This window comes from Helicoverpa armigera, chromosome 3 (genome assembly GCF_030705265.1).
Source record: "Helicoverpa armigera isolate CAAS_96S chromosome 3, ASM3070526v1, whole genome shotgun sequence".
Lineage (NCBI taxonomy): Eukaryota > Metazoa > Arthropoda > Insecta > Lepidoptera > Noctuidae > Helicoverpa > Helicoverpa armigera.
In genome coordinates this window covers 13,195,790-13,215,408 of record NC_087122.1, presented here as the reverse complement: position 1 = coordinate 13,215,408, position 19,619 = coordinate 13,195,790, and the positions used below count along the sequence as shown (strand labels likewise).

Here is a 19,619-nt window from a genome sequence, read left to right as displayed (position 1 = left end):
TGCAGGTTATAGCTGTAAGTTAATTCGTAGTGCAGATGCAGAAAGTTTTTGTTTTGATATTTGATAAACAATAGCTTTTCTGTTGTGTCTGGGACCGATGTTCCAAGCTTTTATAGAATTAAAATTGTACCGAAAAAGAATGATTATTGAACCAGTATATTCACAGTAGGTACAATATATCTTTCTCTAGTTCACCAACCAAACTTAATTTTAAAAGTTTGTAAAAGTTGAGACATTCAACTTCCCTTGTATTTTTCATAACCTGCGGATAAATACAACAGTTCCCCAGTTTGTTAACACAAAATTAACATAACATAACGGTGTTTGGTTAAAATATTTGTCGGTAATATAAAAGCCTTGGATAAACACAAACATACTTGTGTTACGTCAACAGTTTACTTTAACTGTTCATTGAGAGTATTTGGTTAACGGAATATGGTTGACACGTAAATTGTAATATGATTATTTATTTTTGCTTCTTTTAAAAAAAATATCGTGAGGTAATTTAGGGTGGAAAGTTCTTCTGTATAATTAAATTATGTGCAGATTTAAGTATTGTACTGTATTTTAAACAATATTAGAGAAGGTACTTTTTGAATGCACGCCATATTGCTGATTTCATCTTCTTATTGAGTGAGCGCTAGTTTCAGACTTTATGAAACGAGATATTTTTTTTCTCTAGGTATGTGAATTTTGTTATCAAAATCAATTCATATTATGTACTGTTTTCAGGCACGAAGACATACAATTTCCTTGATTACTATTGCAACATTGTCGAAATGCAATTCGAAAAACTCTACAACACTACCTACATAAAATTTCAATACATCAGGCAGAGGCGCGGCGAAATTGCTTTCAATACATAATACTGGCAGTCAATTCCTCGGGCCGACGTGTAATGAAACTCGCGATTTGTAGTCTTCATAAACTAAATCCCCCTTTATTGGGGAATATAGCTGTGATTTCGTTTCTCTACAAATCCCCTTTACTGGTCCAACGTTTGCACACTGTTTAAGTAAATTATTGACGCTGTAAAAAGTGAGGAACAAACGGGGTTTAGGTTGGCATCATCGTCGGCTTTGCTCTTGTTTGACTTGGTGATATTTGGCTAAAATTGAGGTGATTATTGTGCCTATTTTGTTGAAGGTTTCTGGTATGTTGCCGTGTTTGTAACATTTATGTTTATTTGAAAACCACTGAGTGACTGTTATGTGTGGTATATTATTATATAAACAACGTTTTTTTTTACCTTTAACATTAGGCCTTACGGCCAAAATTACCCTTATTTGAGTAATTTTGCAAATGTTGTTACGATCTCCAAATACATCATAAGTGCCAATCACTTATGTGTGTTTTCATTGAGACTAAGAATTAAACAAATAGTCTTAAAAACATCTTACAAATAAAAAGTGGACCAAAATAGAACCTCCTTCCTCCATTTCTACAAGCATTTTTACTGCCAATAAACCGAACGAAATTAACATCAGCACTTTCAACGAGTGATTAACATTAACCGGTTTACTCGTCTCCAGTAAAACACTGAATATTTGGCAATTATATAAACGGGAACAGTAAACCTAATAGCTCTATAAATATTGCATTAACTATAGTTTATTTCTTTCGTTGAGGAAAGAGAGGGAATAAAGTATTCATTTGTTTTCGTGATTGTGAGCGAAGTAAAGAAATAATAGATGTAGGCTGCGTATGTATTTGGGACAAAAATGTTCTTGTGGGTATATTTGTTTGAGCGAAAAAAGAGGCTCGGTATTGCCTAATATGTTGAATGTTATATAACTAGCCTTTTCTCAACAATGTTTAGGTTGACTTTCAGTCTAACCATACGTTATTAAAGTGCTTTTCGAAAAACGGAGGAACTTGTTATGATAAGATGGTCCCCATCCATGGAAAGACCGCACCAAGCGTTGCTCAACCTTATGATCAGTAGACCAATGTAACTTTCCTTTGCCACGAGCTCATCTTTCATCATCTTTTATACGTAATTTTTATACACCGAATAATGATTTCACTTTACGTAAGAAAATCTAGCTCTTTTTCTGTGAATGGAAACATTTTATTTATACTTTCAGTTTCCATCTGTCCATCTACATACATCAACAAAAACTTTTCTACCCATTAATCTCAAACCCAGCAACAAAACTACCAAAAAAACCTATAATTTTACATCGTACCAAATAGTGGAACACAGACCCAATAAAATTACCCACTTCACCCCACCCATCGTTACATTCACCCGTTGATAAAAACACTCGCAATTCGTCGGTTATCCCCAAATCTAAGGGCTGCCCTTGTCCTCAAATAGTGAAAGAGCGTTTGTCAAAAGGATTCTAGTATATATTGACTTTCGGCAAACTTTTGGCAATGTCAAATGAATCATGCTTGTATGGGAAAGGGGATGCTGTTTTTTGGGTAAGATTAGATTATTTGTTTTGTTTGATTGTGAAATACTTAGTAAAATTATTTTGTGTAGATATTGTTTCTAAGGAATAAAAGTGTATACCTAATTGTAATTGCTTGTGTGCCCACGGCTATACAAGGGGCACATAGCATGCTAGTATAACACTATATTCTCCATTTTCAAACCTTCTCTATGCCAAAATTCATTTAAACAATTCTAAATCAGTCTTTGGATTCGCCGTCTCGGCCACTACTGAGCATTCAAGCACACAAGTGCTTCAAGGCTTACTCGCTTTCTTATATAAAACATCTATGCCACGAATGCTGTAACAAACAAACGTTCCTTTATGCCAATACAGTGTTACCAAAACAACAAAGAACGTTTATACGCATACTTGAAATTGAGGACGGACCACTAATTACGGAAACCAATTTAATATGATACTATTATGACAGCTAACAGTGTGTTAAGCTTTGAAGATCCTATATCAAAACTAATCTCATACAAAGGTATTTCAAGTTATTATACCACCTTCGTCTTAATCAAGTTATGTATAGAAAAGTATCAACTATCACGCGGTTAGAAACTATTGTAATTATATCGAAACCTTTTGTCTTCTTCTCGAGCGAGCAAAACGAAATGCCACGAACCAGGAATCGAACCTGGGACCCGTGCTCGTTAGTTTATTGTTATCAAGGGAACAGTTGAAACATTTATAAAACCAAGTGAGATCACAAAAGTTTACTAATAAAATGTCGTATCTTACTTTAATGTGTAATTAGGGCACATAATTCTCTAAAACTTAACCCTAGACCACTAACCTTCCAGAGTACCCTATTAAAACTAACCATTCGTCGTTTCGACGAACATGTTTTTAACGCGGTATTTTTAGGTGAATTATGCTGTTTTTTATCTAAATTCTTCTGAACAATTAAATAACATAGGTTACATTTACAAATAAAACTACAAAAAATAAAGTAATGAGAAATATTTATTCAAACTTAACATTTTTAGTAAAGCACTTGGTTTTCATGAGATCAAAAAAACGTTATTTTTTGGAAAATTAACAAAAATATTTAAACAAAAAAAAATCATATTTTTCTCTTAATTACTTATAGAACGAGATCTAAGTAATATAAAAAAATATATAAAAGCTATTTTTTGTCTGCGCAACTAGTGCAGAAATCAATCTTATGTTCACCGCAGATTGCGATGCTGCACTGTGAGTTCTCTGTGTGTTCTTATAGGAACATATACCGCAAATTTTCCTTTTTCTTATATTTTGACCTGTCGATACAGACTCATTTCTCGACGTTGACTGCACTTCGTCACGATCACCACCTTCAACATCAGTACCAATCCCTAATACATTTTGTATTTTCGTTTTTGTATGCGTGGGCATTGTGGGCATTTGCAGTCGTGTTTCGAGCCACGGTTTTACAAGTTGGGAATGCAATTCTTTCATATAATTACGACGGCTCATTATCTTTTGTCCCAGAGTTGACACATTATAGTAATATTTTCTTCCGATAGTGGTTATTTTGAAGCCATCACAAAGAAAACTGCGAAATAAAATATTCAATTTAAATATGAAAAGTGACACAAACACTAACCATTCGTCGAAACGACGACTAAATATTGAATATCTCAAAAACTTTAAAACTTACCTGCCGCACACAACCGCTTTCTGAAAGAGCGCGAGAGGCACTGAGTTGACAAGTCGCGACACGATCACTGGCGCCCGCTTTTAAAAGATATAGCCTATTTTGTGTCGCGTATTCGTCGATTTGACGAAGGTTAGTTGTCTAGGGTTAAATATAGCATATATTTTGTTTCACAGTAAATACAAAAGGTCCTAGGACTGCACAACATCTTGTTCCACGAATACACTCTATCATAAGGCCATACTGAAAATAATAATCCCATAGACCTACCACATTCCACAGGATAAAAAAAGAACTTGCTAAACTCTTATTACTCTGCCCTTTTGAAAAGATGAGCTCACAATATGGCACTACACTAGAGCCATCTGCATAATACAACCATTCTTCCACAGTGGGCCAAAAATTCAATAACGTTGAAGGTAGAGGCCCGAAATAAGAACAAAAATGGAACCTTTCTATACGAGTAGTCCCACGTAGCTTTGACCGCTAGTTTTAGATTCCTGGAAGTTTTTTCTAACGGCCTTTATCAATTCGTTTGTGACGTGCCTATAAAAATGTGCAAGCTTTGTTATGTGGAAAAATGGTAGAGGTATTTTGTTTTAGATTTTTTATTTTTTGTAACATCTAGTATGGCATACCTATACTTGAGCAAAAATATTCGTCCATATAATGGTCATTCAGCCAGCACAGTCATTCAACCTATGGTCTAATTTGGCCCACAAATTACAGCCCACTCCAACGGCAAAATATTTTCATAAAATAAATTCAGAAAACTTCCACTTCCCTTAAAGATGGTATTCAATTCATTCGCCATCTTTAAAAGGCAGTATAAATAAATAAATAGGTATAAGCTCAAGAGCGTAAGCTACACAAATCGTATGCAGTCAAACGTCAGACCTATAAAAGATTGGTCCCCTAGAAGCTACTAGCTTATGCATGCGTAGAACCGAACGTAGCCGTGCCCTGGTTACGTTCCATTTTACTTGCAGCATTTGATTTCCTGTTTACATAGCTGTTTATATACGAAAAAGGAAATTGAATACTTGTGAAGCAATGTTGAAGTGTTTTGTTAGATAAAACTTCGTTTCGTTCTTTATTTGGGCTTTTGTGTCCTTGGAGGGATCTACTTTGTTCAATTGTTTATAATAGATACCTATACGAGTTTCCTATCCCTTTATCGGTCCTTTTTTCCTTTGCATAAATATTTTGTCACCGTCTATGTGCCTTAGGCTAACTTCATATCCATTAAGATTATTCATTGTTGCTCAAAAGAACACTACGCCAATTACCATACAAGTTTTTAAGCTCCAATATGGTTTTCAGATTCTCAAATTACCCATTCCTCGTAACAAGACATACTGTCTAACAGAATCCCTCAGTTCATATATAATCCTTCTACACGTGGAACGTAGCTTAACCTCACAGATTGTTTCAGCCAAAGCTGTAACACCTTCACAGCCTAATGGCAAAGTATTTTTCTTTCCCCAAAGAAAGTAATTTAAAACGTAATCTGCCGTCATAATATTATCACATCATTGAATTTAAGCCTCACATTTTCCCCAATTTCATTTGGGAAAAAATCTGCAAAAGTTTAAATCCAGAAATACCTATATTATGTTAAACCTGATTTAAAAATGTTTCACATTTTACTGTTCGTTATTTCGCGTGAAATGTAAGAGCCAGTTAACGCATTGGACTCACGCTAATTATATTCCCCTTTACTTCAGTAAATACAAATTAATATAAAGTGCTTTCATGGTTTACTGTGTGTTGTATTGAAACTTTAAATGGAAACCATTGATTCCGTTAACCGTTATAATCTGACCTTTATCCTTTCGCGGTACAGTTATGCGAACCACTGATACGGTTCAATGAATACAATAACTTTTCATAAGATGATTTTCGATGAAAAATTGTTTATTTTAACCCTGATTTACAAATGCTTTTATACCCGATCCTAAAACAACATCCAGTTTAAGTTAACAAAAGTCTGTCAGACCGTTTTCATGTCAGAGATCATTTGGCCGATAATAATCTAATTTTATTTTCTTTTGTTACAGAAAGTATCGACAAATCCGGTGAAGACCCTGTGATAGCAGCGTTAAGGCCATACGCGGCGCCAGACGACGATGACGGCTTCAGAGAATCTTACACCTTCCCAAAACCCTTCAACAACACATCGATCTCCAAACACGAAGTCACCACGGACGACGTGTCATTAGTCGACCACTTCATTAACGTAGAACATAGTTACGATAATAACGACACCAAAACTAATTTAGATGAAAACTCTGACTTAAGAGACCTGAATGGAACAGCTGAAAATGTTACCATTTCAAGGCCAGTTCACGAAGATGTTGTAACAAAGTTCCTAAGATTGATAGAAACGCAACATTTGCTTGGTGAGAACTGTACAGCTGGCACTCATTTGAATTTGGGTGAAGGTGTAGTAGACAGGTACGCACAAGAAAGATTTAGGATAGAAGCTGACGTGGCTGTAAATAGAGCGAATATGTTGACAAGACTGTGGAAGTACGCGGGTCCTTCTGTGATGCATAATGAGTATTTGCTGCATGCAAGTGTGTTTTCAATGGTGGAGTTTGACGATGATATATTTGCAGCTGGGAACTGTTATGACCAGTTGCAGTATAAGGATTATCAGTTGTTCTGTCCGTTTGCGTACCGTTTGCCCGAAGGCCCGATACTAGCGAAGGATCTGGCGGTAGAATACAAATATTTGAGCAACACATCGGAGTGGTTCTACATCGCGCGCAAGAACGCTGAGCGCGTGATCAGAAACCACAATCAGTTTAGAAGAGGTGAGTGATAAGATGTAAACTTATAGCGATTTAAAGACAATATCATTGTAAATATCGAAGTATTTAAACATGTTCTAGATATAATATGTTAGGGAATATCATTGAAATTTATCTTTTTTTTAAGTCCTAATCCCTAACCGGTGCATATACTTTATTATAATTCATTACACTTTAAGTTAGGTATATTCAAGTATAAGTTTGGAAAAATAATGCAAAACATATCAAAATGTCACGTTAACACAAAGTAAACTACTAAATAAAAGCCCGCTACTATTTGTACAGTTTCAGAGCTTCACGACTAGAAATTGACGTATTCAGGTTGCGCTTGTATCAAATATTTAAAGATACTCGAGTCTGCCCGTCGTTTGGTGTTGTACACCACATTGATAGGCTTTAAAACGTAGAGGATTGTACTAAAAAGTTTAATATCTGTTTTAGTTTTCAACAGCGCTTTCAATCGTTCAATGGAGATTCTTAATCCAAAAGTCAATATATTTTGTATCAACTATATTACAAGATAATTGACAGGTGTTATGGTTCAGCATTTGTAAATTAATTCAATAGATTAAATCTGAAAGCCAAATGAATGAATAAGAAACCCACCACTTCCCAAATCAATCAAAAACAAATACAACTTAGGAACAGAAACCCTTCATAAAATCAAGTTTGTTTTCGTACAAAATTCTCGTGCCTTCAAATTATTCAACGTTTCCCAAGAATTTAGCAATTTTCTGTTTATAGAAACAAAGTCAGGGGTCTCGAAGGATTTGTTCCTATCGATTTATCGTTATTTAAAACAATACTGCGTCAACCCTCGCCTGATGTACGCAGTTTGTCAATTCAGGCTCCAAGTTCTTTGTGTCTGAAATATTTATTCCGTTGACTTGTAAGACGTTTGAGAGATTCTCGGGTTTCTTGGTAATTTTCCTCTACTGATCAAAATAGTTTATGTTTTGTATAAAAGTCTTTATTATCTACTTCATGTAACCTTGTCACATCAGGTTATCAAAATGAATAAAATATTAATTGTGTGACAGCAAACACAGCCTTCGAAATAGAAAATAGAATTTATGTTAGTGTCGATAAGAAACCATATCAAAGGTGTGCAATATATGTGTTGATGCCGTGATCCGCCGTAGCATTCCATAAAATTCAAAATTCTTTAAATAGCATAAAAATCTCAAACTGCAATAACTCAAGTGTAATCGTTAAATAAAATACCCGGTAAACTACAACTTAGACTCCATTCTATTCCACAAAACTATTTCAAAGTTCTGCCATACAAAACCACAGCCAATAACGTTTTAGTACTTCCCTTTTATCCAAGGAAATACTTTTAATCTCTTGAACCTGAAAATCGGACTTCACACCAACAAGAGGAATACTTCAATATACTGTGCAGTTCAGAAATTGACTAGGTAGGAATTGTATTTCCCAAAGTTTACCTGCATTTGTTGTGGCTAGATCAAGCATATTTTAAAAAGTCACTAATCTTCTACACTGTTATATAGAAAGTGAAATAATCATTACAGTTTGACGAATTCGTCAGTGACAATCCCGTGGCCCGCGGGTAGCTAGAAATTGGCAGCGTATGCTCGGAAGGGATTCATCTGACAGGACTGTCTGGTCTGACTATGTATTCTGTCGTGCGTGTCTGACAATTGACTGAAACGCAAAAGGGGTTCAGAAAGAACAAAGTTAAATTTTAATCATTAGAAATGGTATTATTAGATGATTCATTTTAGTAAAGTTTTCGGACAGAACAGAGGAAATTAGAATAATCTCTTCACTTGCACCATTCTACAACCACATTACACAGTGAATTGTTTTAAGAAAGTTTGTTCTCGTTGCACAATAAAGAAGTCGGGGTTTGTTCTCAATTAGCACGGTACCACAGTAACCGAGGACAAACTGTTTAGTATTATGGTTAGTTTTATTACATTTGTCAACAACTTCAGCTGATTTGAGTGAAAACTTCTACATTGTTTATTTTTTTGTATAGTGCTTGTCGTTTGAAGCATCTATTACTAAAAAACTGTTGCAAAAATAACATCCCATCTTAATGTCATATTAAATTAACTTCAGTCAGCGCTTTCACCCGCGTCCCATTGAACTTCCCGGACCCTGATTAAAATTAAAGCCTGCCTCAAAAAAGTGAGCTGTCACATCGACATATTATTTCAGACAGGACCGGTTAGTTCCTGAGATTAGCGCGCTAAACAAAGAATCAAACTTCAGCTTTATGATATCGTGTACCTACATAGATTACGTAGCCTTGCCATCAATAACATTACCCATTTTCATCACACACTTGGTCAAAAGCACTTCATCACTCCAAACAAACAATTCTCCTTCAACTTTCGAGACGTACTCACAAAAAATAAGACCACAATACCACCACTCCAAGTTCTAATGTTAATCAGCCAAAAGCAAAGAAATCAGAAAATAAATACTGTACTAAGCCGGGATTTATTCTTTTGTGCTAAACTTTTACTAAATTACGACTAGGACAATGTTTTTCTAGGACTAAAGTGAAAACGGGCCGAACTGTTTATTTCTACTCCAAAGTTCTGAGAGTCGATTGGAAGTTTAGTTTAGGTACAATCGTACTTTTTTTCTGACTGTAGTGTACTGAAAGGTGCTTTTTTTGCTTCGCTTTAGAAATCGTTTGTAAGATGAGATAAGAGCTGAAGGACAATATTGATCAAGAAATATTATAAAACTGTTTAACCGTAAATATTGAACCGACAAATACTAGCTGTATCCCTTCGGTATTATGTAACCCTTTTATGGAAGAAGGCTGAAAGCAAGTTTTACCTAGGTGCGCGGAATAATACCTACGGAATACTGGTGAAATCGTTGATAAAATCTAGTTTTGTAACGTAACTAAGGAAAACAATACTCAAGTGAAACGATTTACATTGAACACTGGACTGGCAATTTATACGCGAAAACCTAATCATTTACCAAAAGTATGTAAATACACCACGAAACTTTTTGCATTAAAATCGCTCCCGCTCCCGCTATCTAATCTATGACCACAACCTTACAAACCAGCTTAATTGACCTTATCGTACGATGCTCAATATAGTAATTACTCTATCTCGCAATCGGACTCACGTTAATTTATTAAAGGGCCAATAGGATTGCAGTACGCGTACAAGACATTATCAATAGCTGGACCTTCCCAGTATTTGCTATTAATTCCATTAGTGACCATTCCTTGAATCTTACGAGTATTACAAATATATTTACTCGGAGTAAAGAAATAAGAGTATCTAAGTATCTAATATGTATACATACTACCTTCCGCCGTGGGTTTCGCCTGCGTTATAATATGGAAACTACAGTTGTGTAGTCAGATAAATAGCAATATAGTTTTCGTTGTTAAGAAATCTAGACACACGGCAGTGTGTCCGCCAAGTTCGAGCAAAAAAGGCGACACACCGGCCGTGGGTTATATTACACGAACCATTTCGGGCCAAATTCGACCCCCCTGTAACTCAAAATCTATTTTATTTACGCATATCAAATTTCTAGTATCTGTTGAGACCCCCTCACTTATCTAAAATACAAAATTTCATTAATATACCTATTGTAGGTCTTGAGATATTGACGTCAGAAAATCGCTATTTTTACTATACACTCACTGACTGATTCACTGACTCACTCATCAAAAACCTAGACCACTTCCAATGGTCGTATTGACTTGAAATTTGGCATGGAGGTAGGTCTTTATGTCAAGGTAAAGGGAAAAATCTGAAAATGGCCAAGTGTGAGTCGGTTTCAAAATAATGAAGGTGTTTTATACCCGGTGTAAATTTATACCCCTAAGGAACTAAAACGAACTAAATTTATCTATATTTATATAATATATCTTCGAATGGTACAAAGGTTTGTATTTAGTCAAAGTAAAGTAAAAATCTGAAAACGGCCAAGTGTGAATCACTTTCGAAAATAACGAATGTGTAACTTTGATCCACGAACATAATATATGATAACATGTCATATCAGTCAGTTGGTAAATCTAGTCATAGTTAATCTAGTTCATTTCTTTGTAAGAAACATAGTGCATATTAAAAAATCTAAAAGATAGTATAAATGAGACTTTAATTAACTTCATCATAAGAAAAAAATAAAATAAACAACCTTACAAAAATAAATGAAATCCCACCCAAAACAAAAATGTGAAAGACTGCCAAGTTCGATAATATGGGAATGCTTCGCCTATAAAAGAAGTGAGATCTGAATAAGTACCAAGTTCCATACACATACCTCAGTTAAAAATAGTTACTTTTTAATGATGATTACTTGGCAAGTTTTAATAGAAAATTAAATACTTGATTCATTGCGTTTAGTAGGTTTATAACAAGGTGTATGAAAACTTGCCAAGTAACATCATTAAAAAGTAACTATTTTTAACTGAGGTATGTGTATGGAACTTGGTACTTATTCAGATCTCACTTCTTTTATAGGCGAAGCATTCCCATATTATCGAACTTGGCAGTCTTTCACATTTTTGTTTTGGGTGGGTATTTCAAAAAGGAACAGTAATTTCTTAGATTAGCATGTTCAAGCAAACAAACTTCAGCTTTATACTATGAATTTAAGACGATAAGTAAATTGTGTATATGTCTACCAAAGTTATTTTAAATTACAAGAATTCTTTTACTTACATCTTCTGCTTTTGTAAAAAACATTGAATGTACAAACGGAATTTTGTAAAAGGAGTAACGTTTTTATTTCATTCTGTTTTTCAGGATTAACGAAAGCCTTTAGCAGTCATTTGTTAATTCGGTATATTATATTGACAGTACAAAATAATATCCTCAACTTTGACATTTTAAAAATATTTTCTACTAGCTGTTGCCCGTAATTTTAACCAGCATCGCCACAGAACAGTTGGTATATGCCACAGAATCTCAACAGCATACAGCAATCTATAAGTCCAATTTTCCGAACACCCAAACATCCCAATCATGATTAATAATAAATTCACGAGCTTCGTCCGTCCATGATTATTAACGGTCATAATTGTTCCTGCTTATAGCCATCAAAAATGCAATGTATTGCGAATGAGAGAAGCCTGATGAGACTCCGGAAATATGGCGGAATTTAATGTTTCACTAATGACTTTCATCACATATTGAAATGAGGAAAACAGTGGAAAATGGACGCAATTAAAAAGATTCATTGGCCGCGGGGGATGGTTTGTTTATTGGGATTGAAATGTTTCGTATCTTATTTATGTTTTATTTTGCAAGTTTTAATTAGAGAGCAATTAAACTTAGGGAAGACGTAGGTACTAAAACTATAGTATATAATCCTCAATAGTAGTTATTGTAATTGGGAAGGTAATTCCTTCTAGTTATTGTTAAGTCCTTCTGTCGCGATCTTAAAGACAATTTAGTAAACAGACTCCACCAAAATGAATGTTACCCTATTCGATAACATAAAAGTCTGTATCAACGTGATATCCTCCCAATTATGTAAGAAACCACTTCCTTATAATTAATCTTTTATTTTGCTAATGAGTCTCCTATTTGTATTGCCTATTTCTTTACATAGGAAATGCGACCTTTACAAATAACCATTGGTTATATTTATAGCCTTAAATTAAGAACAGAAGAAACTATTGCTTGTTGCATTAATTAAAAATCTAATCACAACAAAACAAGCATCTTATTCAGTAGTTTAACAGGATAAAACTACTGTAATCAAAGCACATAAACAAAGAACCGTTCCAATAAAAAATAATAAACCTAACGAACATTGAGGAAAAATATCTGAAAGAAATCTATTATTTACGAATCATACGTATTTCATATTTTCTGCTATTTTGAGCAATTTCAACGGTCGTGAACGGGAAACTTCATATTAGTGGGACAATAGGAAAACATATACGTTACGTTTTTATTATGAAAGTTGCAGAGTTGAATATAAATAGGTATACTGATCTACATATATTAATATTATAAAGCTAAGGAATTGTCTTGCTTGGTTGTTTGTTCGTGCTAATTTCAAAACTACTGTCTCATTTGAAAAAAAAAGTTAATTGTTTAAGTGTTTGATAGTGCATTCATTTTGATAGACAAAAGCTAGTGCGTTTTTATTTACTTACTATGTATCTCTTGAAAAATATTAAAATATGCATATTTAAAGATTTAAATTATTATTGAATATTGTAATACATGAAAGTGGAATATATTACAATGTAATCCCATCTCCTGCCAGTTTTCACGTGTCACCTGTCTTTCCCCTGTCTATTATGGATTTTTCCATTAAAACGTACGAAATATATGTTTAATACACTGGCACTGGGTATGTGTAAAATAAAAAATTGATTGGCTTAATATAAGCTACCTACTGAGTACGAAATGTACGGATTAAGCTCAAATATTTTTTCCAAATTGATAAAAATGACCAGGATTAAATATTCGATTTGTAGCCTCGTACTTTTGACCATGGAGACAAAAAATGTAATAAATGTAGCCAATTCAAAATCCCGAGGGCCTGAATTCTACCTGACAGTCATCGTCTTGATATCTGTTTCACGCCTACCATGGAAATCATGAAATTGCTCAACAACGATAAAATCTAACACAAATAGTATTTAAGTTCAACTTTCCCAAGTAAACATTTCTCTAGTGCAGCTAAACACACGCTTTTACTGACTAAAACCCATCATGTTCCTTCTTAAGCCCTTTGTGTACCAGGACCGCGGTAACTCTTTCGAACAATCCCGCAACCCAGGCAGGCCTTGGCCCTCGTGGGCTCCGCTGGGGTTTATGGCATCAACCGCAACATCATAGTAAGCACATCAACTGTTAAATACCAGCTTCTAAATCCACCTTCTCTTCCAGGGTTCAACACGTACACATACAACGACACAGCGCACACTGATCGGGAACCCGACGAGATACTCTCAGTTACGTACGAAGACGGCAAGTGGTCAAAACCCTACTATGACTGCGGAGGCGGCAATATATGGATGCTGACTTATACCGTGCCCTTCTTCGGGTATAGTAATGGCAGTTATTTTTTCAAGTAAGTTTATTTTTTAAATTAAAGAGTTAATTTAACCGTTTTTATTTTTTGTAACTTGTATCATAAACTATGCATTCACAGAAAGAACGGCGGAACTCAATTTAATCACAGCTCAAACGTCTCAAATTCTATCTGTCTCGCTTAGGTACGTTTTCTTTGACATAAATAGTTTTAAGAAGAACTTAAAAGTTCAGTAATGTTTGAGTATTTTAAAGTAGGAGGGGTGAATGTAAACTTTTCTAGTCAAAGATGTCTCATTCGAATTTTGGTGAAATAAAAGGCAATAGATACAAGATGAAAACGAAAAATCTTACCTAACATAAATTCATAAAATCATCCCAATAAGCGAAGTGAAATATTCATGCAAGCAAAAGAAAATAATATTAAAAGTAGCAGGGAAAAAAGGTACGACAGTACCTACTAGGTAAAATAACATATTACATTATCCTACAACCTTGAGGAACGTCATAAAAATATTATCATTACAAATGATCCATAAAACCGAACGTAACATCAAACGTTAGTACGACCACAATTTCGTGACAAAAACAGGACACAAAAAAATCTTGCACAAAAAAGATTGAACGCGAAAATAGAAGTTATCAGTTCCATTCGGAGTCGTTTGAGCAATAACACAGATCGGGTCAGAGATAGGCTCGGCCCGTCGTTTGTACTAGAAAATGGATTATTCATGGATACCACCGTATCAGGAATATCTGAAACTTATATAATCTGTGGTGTTCGAGGGAGTTTTGGTGTTATAGAATGGAATTACTTTTTATTTGCATAGATATTACAGAAAATATGTTCCGTCAGTATTAAATGGATATATTTATTGCTTCTTGTACTTATTCAACAAGTGTGCGTAATGTATACTGTAGATATATTCTCGATTAAAAAAAAAATAAGTCCATTAGTTTTATAAGAGTATGAAATTGAAGTTAACACTATACAGAATACCGGTGTACGGTAAACTAGTTTTCGCCAGTAGTGTCGCCCGCATTATAAAATAACTATTTCTCACACCTGGATAAAAATGCCTATATCCTTTTTCAGATATTTGACTACCTGTCTACCACATTTAAAACACACTTCAGTCGTTTTCTCATAACAACGTGACAGTCAGACACAGTTCCTTTCGCATAAGGATAATAGTGTCCGATTAGAGTATCTCAAAGCAGATAAACACTAAACAAGGAACTTCATTCTTTCTTTAAAAACCCTACGTATTTATTTAACACACTACAATTTACAGTTAAGTGGTACTTCAGCGAGGGTAAGCACTAAAAACGTTCAAACAAAGTGCTACTGATACTCACGGCGTCCGGTTCCGAGACGGCGGTTTTTCAGGTGTTTTTCAGCCACTTTATAGGGCTTATATTTCAGCTACAATTAGCATTTGTGTACGTTTTTATTTATTGTGAAACTATTACGTTACACTTTACTAAGAGAAAATCATATTATTTCAGGTATTGGTGGTTTGAAATTGATAATAATTTCTGAGATAAAAGACTTTATTTGATCTTTACAAAAATCTAAATTCTTCTCCCAGTATTATGTTTCTACATATATGCGTAAGTCCATGAATTATCAAAAAATCTATCAACCCTACAAAATAGATAATCAAGATTATTGCGCTGTACTGAAAGCTTCACTTGTAAAGATTTATATTATCTCATTTCTGTGACCAACCAATACTATCAACAATACTTCACAAACCTGATCAATACACCTATCAACTAATAAAATTGCCATCATTCCCTTTACCCCAAAAATATCGAAAGGAAGCCATATTTCTTTTGAACGATCCCTTTTACTATAAATCTTTTATAACAAAACTCTAAGAATATTATAAGATTAATACGGGCCTGGTCTCATATTATGAGCTACAAAAAATATTGCTTAGGACTCACCCTTGTGGCGAGGCTTGGAATATTACAACTGGTTTCCGCTTCCGTGGGTAAAACGTAGCGGTGTTTTGTATAATAAATCAATATGGGTAATATTTAGATCACAATCTGACAAAAGGTGGTCATAATGGTCACTTTATTAACGTATTTTGGTCACATTTTTTTTAATCTGGACAGTCAATATTAGATAAAGTTACTACAGCAAGTGAAAAATAAAAATCGAGATAATTTTATCGATAATTGCATTTACATAATTCTAAACTTGTAGTTAAACTAAATCCAGATATTCAAGAGACAATAATTTTGACCCAAGGCGAATCGTTAAAGGCGTGAATATGAAATGTATTTCTAAATTAGAATCGGTAGATATTGAACTACCTAACTAGCGAGATATCGAGACGAATTCATTAAATTGGATAATGAAATTATTCGATATTGTTACTCGAGACTATTGGCTATCGATTTCTGAGTTAGACTAGTTACTGTCTATGATTTAATTTTATTTTTAGATGTCTTTCAAATTAGTTGAGCTATATTTTTTATTGAAAATTGAGATGCTTTTGGAAGTGATAGTAAATCAATTTTGTTTATTAGAATGGTAATAAAATAAACCTGCAGTTATGTAAAGACCGCATGTGAGGTATAGTTAAAAGGTAAAAAATAATAAAAATTTCTAGATTATGACATATAAATTATATAAAAAAATAAACCTTTCAACAAGAAATAGAGCTTATTTATCGCCCTACATAACATTTTCGAACTAAATCAACCGTTTCAAACAAACATTGAAATGAGCCTTATTACCAGCTTTTAAACAGGCTTTATCACAGCCATCTGAAGTACAAAGCAGGAAATAGCCACAAGGCTATAAATTTCCACAAAAATATAGCTTTCCCAAATGAAAATTGTTGGAAAATTTGTTAATTCAATGGCAAATGAAATGCCGGCTTTTGGTTCAGTAGTTTTAAATCAACCCACTTTCATAGTGGGGGAATTAAAGCTTTTGTGGGGAACAGTTTTTGGAGATTTTGAAGGATTTGTTGAAATATGAATAAATGAATAAAAACTAATGACGTCAATGTATGAGGGTTGCTAATTTTCCTTTAGATGGCATATTTTCAAACAACTTATAAAGCTGTTGAAATGACGTTAACTTTAATTAAAACAACAATAACAATATTAAGAACTAAATTATGGAATAATGACAGGAAGAATTTAGAATGTCAGAAGTCTATTCTGAGCTTTGTATTCTACTCAGTAACCATTCAGGGAAATCAGGAATTAACACCTCTAGTCCTGGTCACCCTAAGTCTTGAAATATAGAAGTAAAATAAGTTGGCCGTTATTATTATTTTTGGGCCCTTATTCTAAAAAGATTTCATTTCTTAAAGGGCCAAAAGAATTCTCAGAGGACCGAGATTTGATCCTTAATAATATTCAGTAGCTATCTGAAGAATTGGTGGTATTAGGTAGTCAAAAAATATAGTCTATATTTTCAGGGCTGTAATAACATACTGATCTATATTCCAAATTTTCACAATAATTAATGAGCGTAAAATTCGCTTGGAAACTCCAACATATTTTCATTATAATATTTTAATAACTTTGCGAACTTTTTCCTGTTTTCCATACAAGTTACTTGAATTGGAAATTCCCATAATTGGCGTACATAACGATTGATTGATCTCGACAAAATATTGCGATGTGTATCGAACCTGTTCTAGTTGGCTGGATTTTGAAAATAGGTATATTAATTTTCCATTATGGTTATAGGATGAAAAGAAAACATTGGCAGCTGTGTTTTATCGAAGCCAGTTTGATATAGTATTAAATTTTTAATTTATTAAACTTTTGCTTATATAAAAATACTCTATGTGGTCAAGTTCGTAAATAAAATTCTACTGGAAAAGTATCTATAGGTACGTTATGTCATTAAAATCGAACAAACCGCAAAAACACAATAAATTAAATTAAAGGCTCATTTTTCAGTACACGATTTCGAGTATTAATTTACAACCACAATGATAACCATTACTTGTAACAAATTGGTATGTTTCAATAAAAAACCGCAGTTCTATAATAACGAGAGCTACGATTTTTAACCATATTTTGGCAATATCTGTCACAGGAAATAAAAAAGTAGTAAGAACCTAGAAAGACTGATTACCAGTCTAACAACTATATACACCAAAATGACATACATATAGGCTCCTTCTTATCCGAGTGCAGGATATAGTTGCCTTTAGAAAGTGGGTTGAACCGCTTGCAGAAGCTAGTTAATAAATAAATACAAGTCGCTTACACCAAAGCAATTTCATATCACCCTTACTATATTTCTAAAACGTCATATCGCAGTCACCCAACCGTGGCGTGAACGTCATATTAATGGTGCGGTTAACCGGGTAATGTGTGGCAAGCCCGTTGTCCTTTGAGGTTCATTACCATAATCTGTCACGGAGATGTACTAGCCACATACATTTATGGTTAGAGCATTGAAGCAACTGGAAGTGCCATAAGTACAAATCTTTACGCAATAAAACTTTTTTATATAAAAAAGTAGAAAAGTAAGTAAGGTATAAAAAAGTCAATTTATACGCAAAAACTTTCCCTAAATGAGACGCAGACTGAATACCGCATCAAAATCTATTGAGCCTAATGCCTAATGATAATTGCGGTCAAACATACAACATACAGGTCAAACTAAAAAAGAAGGTTCTCCTCCTGTTTAGATCGGTTAAAAGTTGTGTTAATTTTTCGCCCGGGAGCGAGTTAACGCAGTAAACAGTGAAATCTCCCACGTTTTTTAACCACATCATCACGAATACAGACAGAATACGAAATTGTCAAAGAAACGTTGACACTCGACCCATACGTCCTCACAAAACTATGAGCGGTGTTCTCGTACTTTTAGCTAAGTAAAGAGAACAGCAATGTCGTCTCGTCTCCAGTTGGTTTGATTATCTAAGCATTTAGGGTATATGGACTGTATGGTGCAAGTGCGTTTAATTGGACGTGTAATTGGATTAGATGGCACATGTTCAATGTAAATTCTACGACGGAATGAATATGTATGTGTACTGTGTAGATTTTGCTGTGGTTTTACCTGGTACAGAATATTTGCTTATGTTTAATGTATTGCAACGTTTAGCAGTCTAAATCAGTTTCACATCTCACTTTCATAAATCGACGAGGGATTTCAATAATCTGAAAATGGCTTTATTGATTTTATAAAGTCACTAAAATGGAAGAAATCTTGAAAATCTATTTTTATAAAAAAAAACAATTGTACCAAACCTTTTAGGCTGCTATTTTTATGTACGTACCAAAGGCATTTAAGTAGTCAATTATTTATACCTACATACCAAAGAACCAAGAAATTGCAAATAACATCGGTTAACGTCCCATTTCCTGTATTCTAAATAAAAATAAATACCTGTTTGATTTGCTCATAAAGTAAATAACCACTAGAGAGCGCACTCGCCAATTTCTTCTAAGAACACGACTCACCACTGCGGGCGGGGGGACGCGGCATAATCCGCGGCTACTATTGGTCAGTTCACGGTCGCTACTAAAGGATCGTACTGATCGTAGCCTTATAGTACGCGCAAAATCACTAACTTTTGGCGAGCGTCGGGGCACTGTATGCGCAGTCAAGTGGTTTTATAGTCTTTGGATTTGCTCTTCAGAATAATTTCCGAAGCATACATGAGGTTCATTTTATTATTTGGCAAGGAAAAAAATGTTGGCATTTAGAGCCTTTGGG

The 19,619-nt window shown here is 34.2% G+C and overlaps 1 protein-coding gene across 2 annotated transcripts in view; it reads left to right on the top strand.

Moving 5' to 3' along the window:
* The window catches only part of LOC110379308 (metabotropic glycine receptor), a 116,652-nt gene that overhangs the window by 56,350 nt on the left and 40,683 nt on the right, over nt 1-19,619 (top strand). For both annotated transcript variants that reach the window (XM_049836445.2, XM_064043379.1), the window contains exons 2-3: nt 6,141-6,899; nt 13,763-13,946. In XM_049836445.2, coding sequence (XP_049692402.2) covers nt 6,141-6,899; nt 13,763-13,946 — 943 coding nt within the window. The remainder of the gene's footprint in view (nt 1-6,140; nt 6,900-13,762; nt 13,947-19,619) is intronic.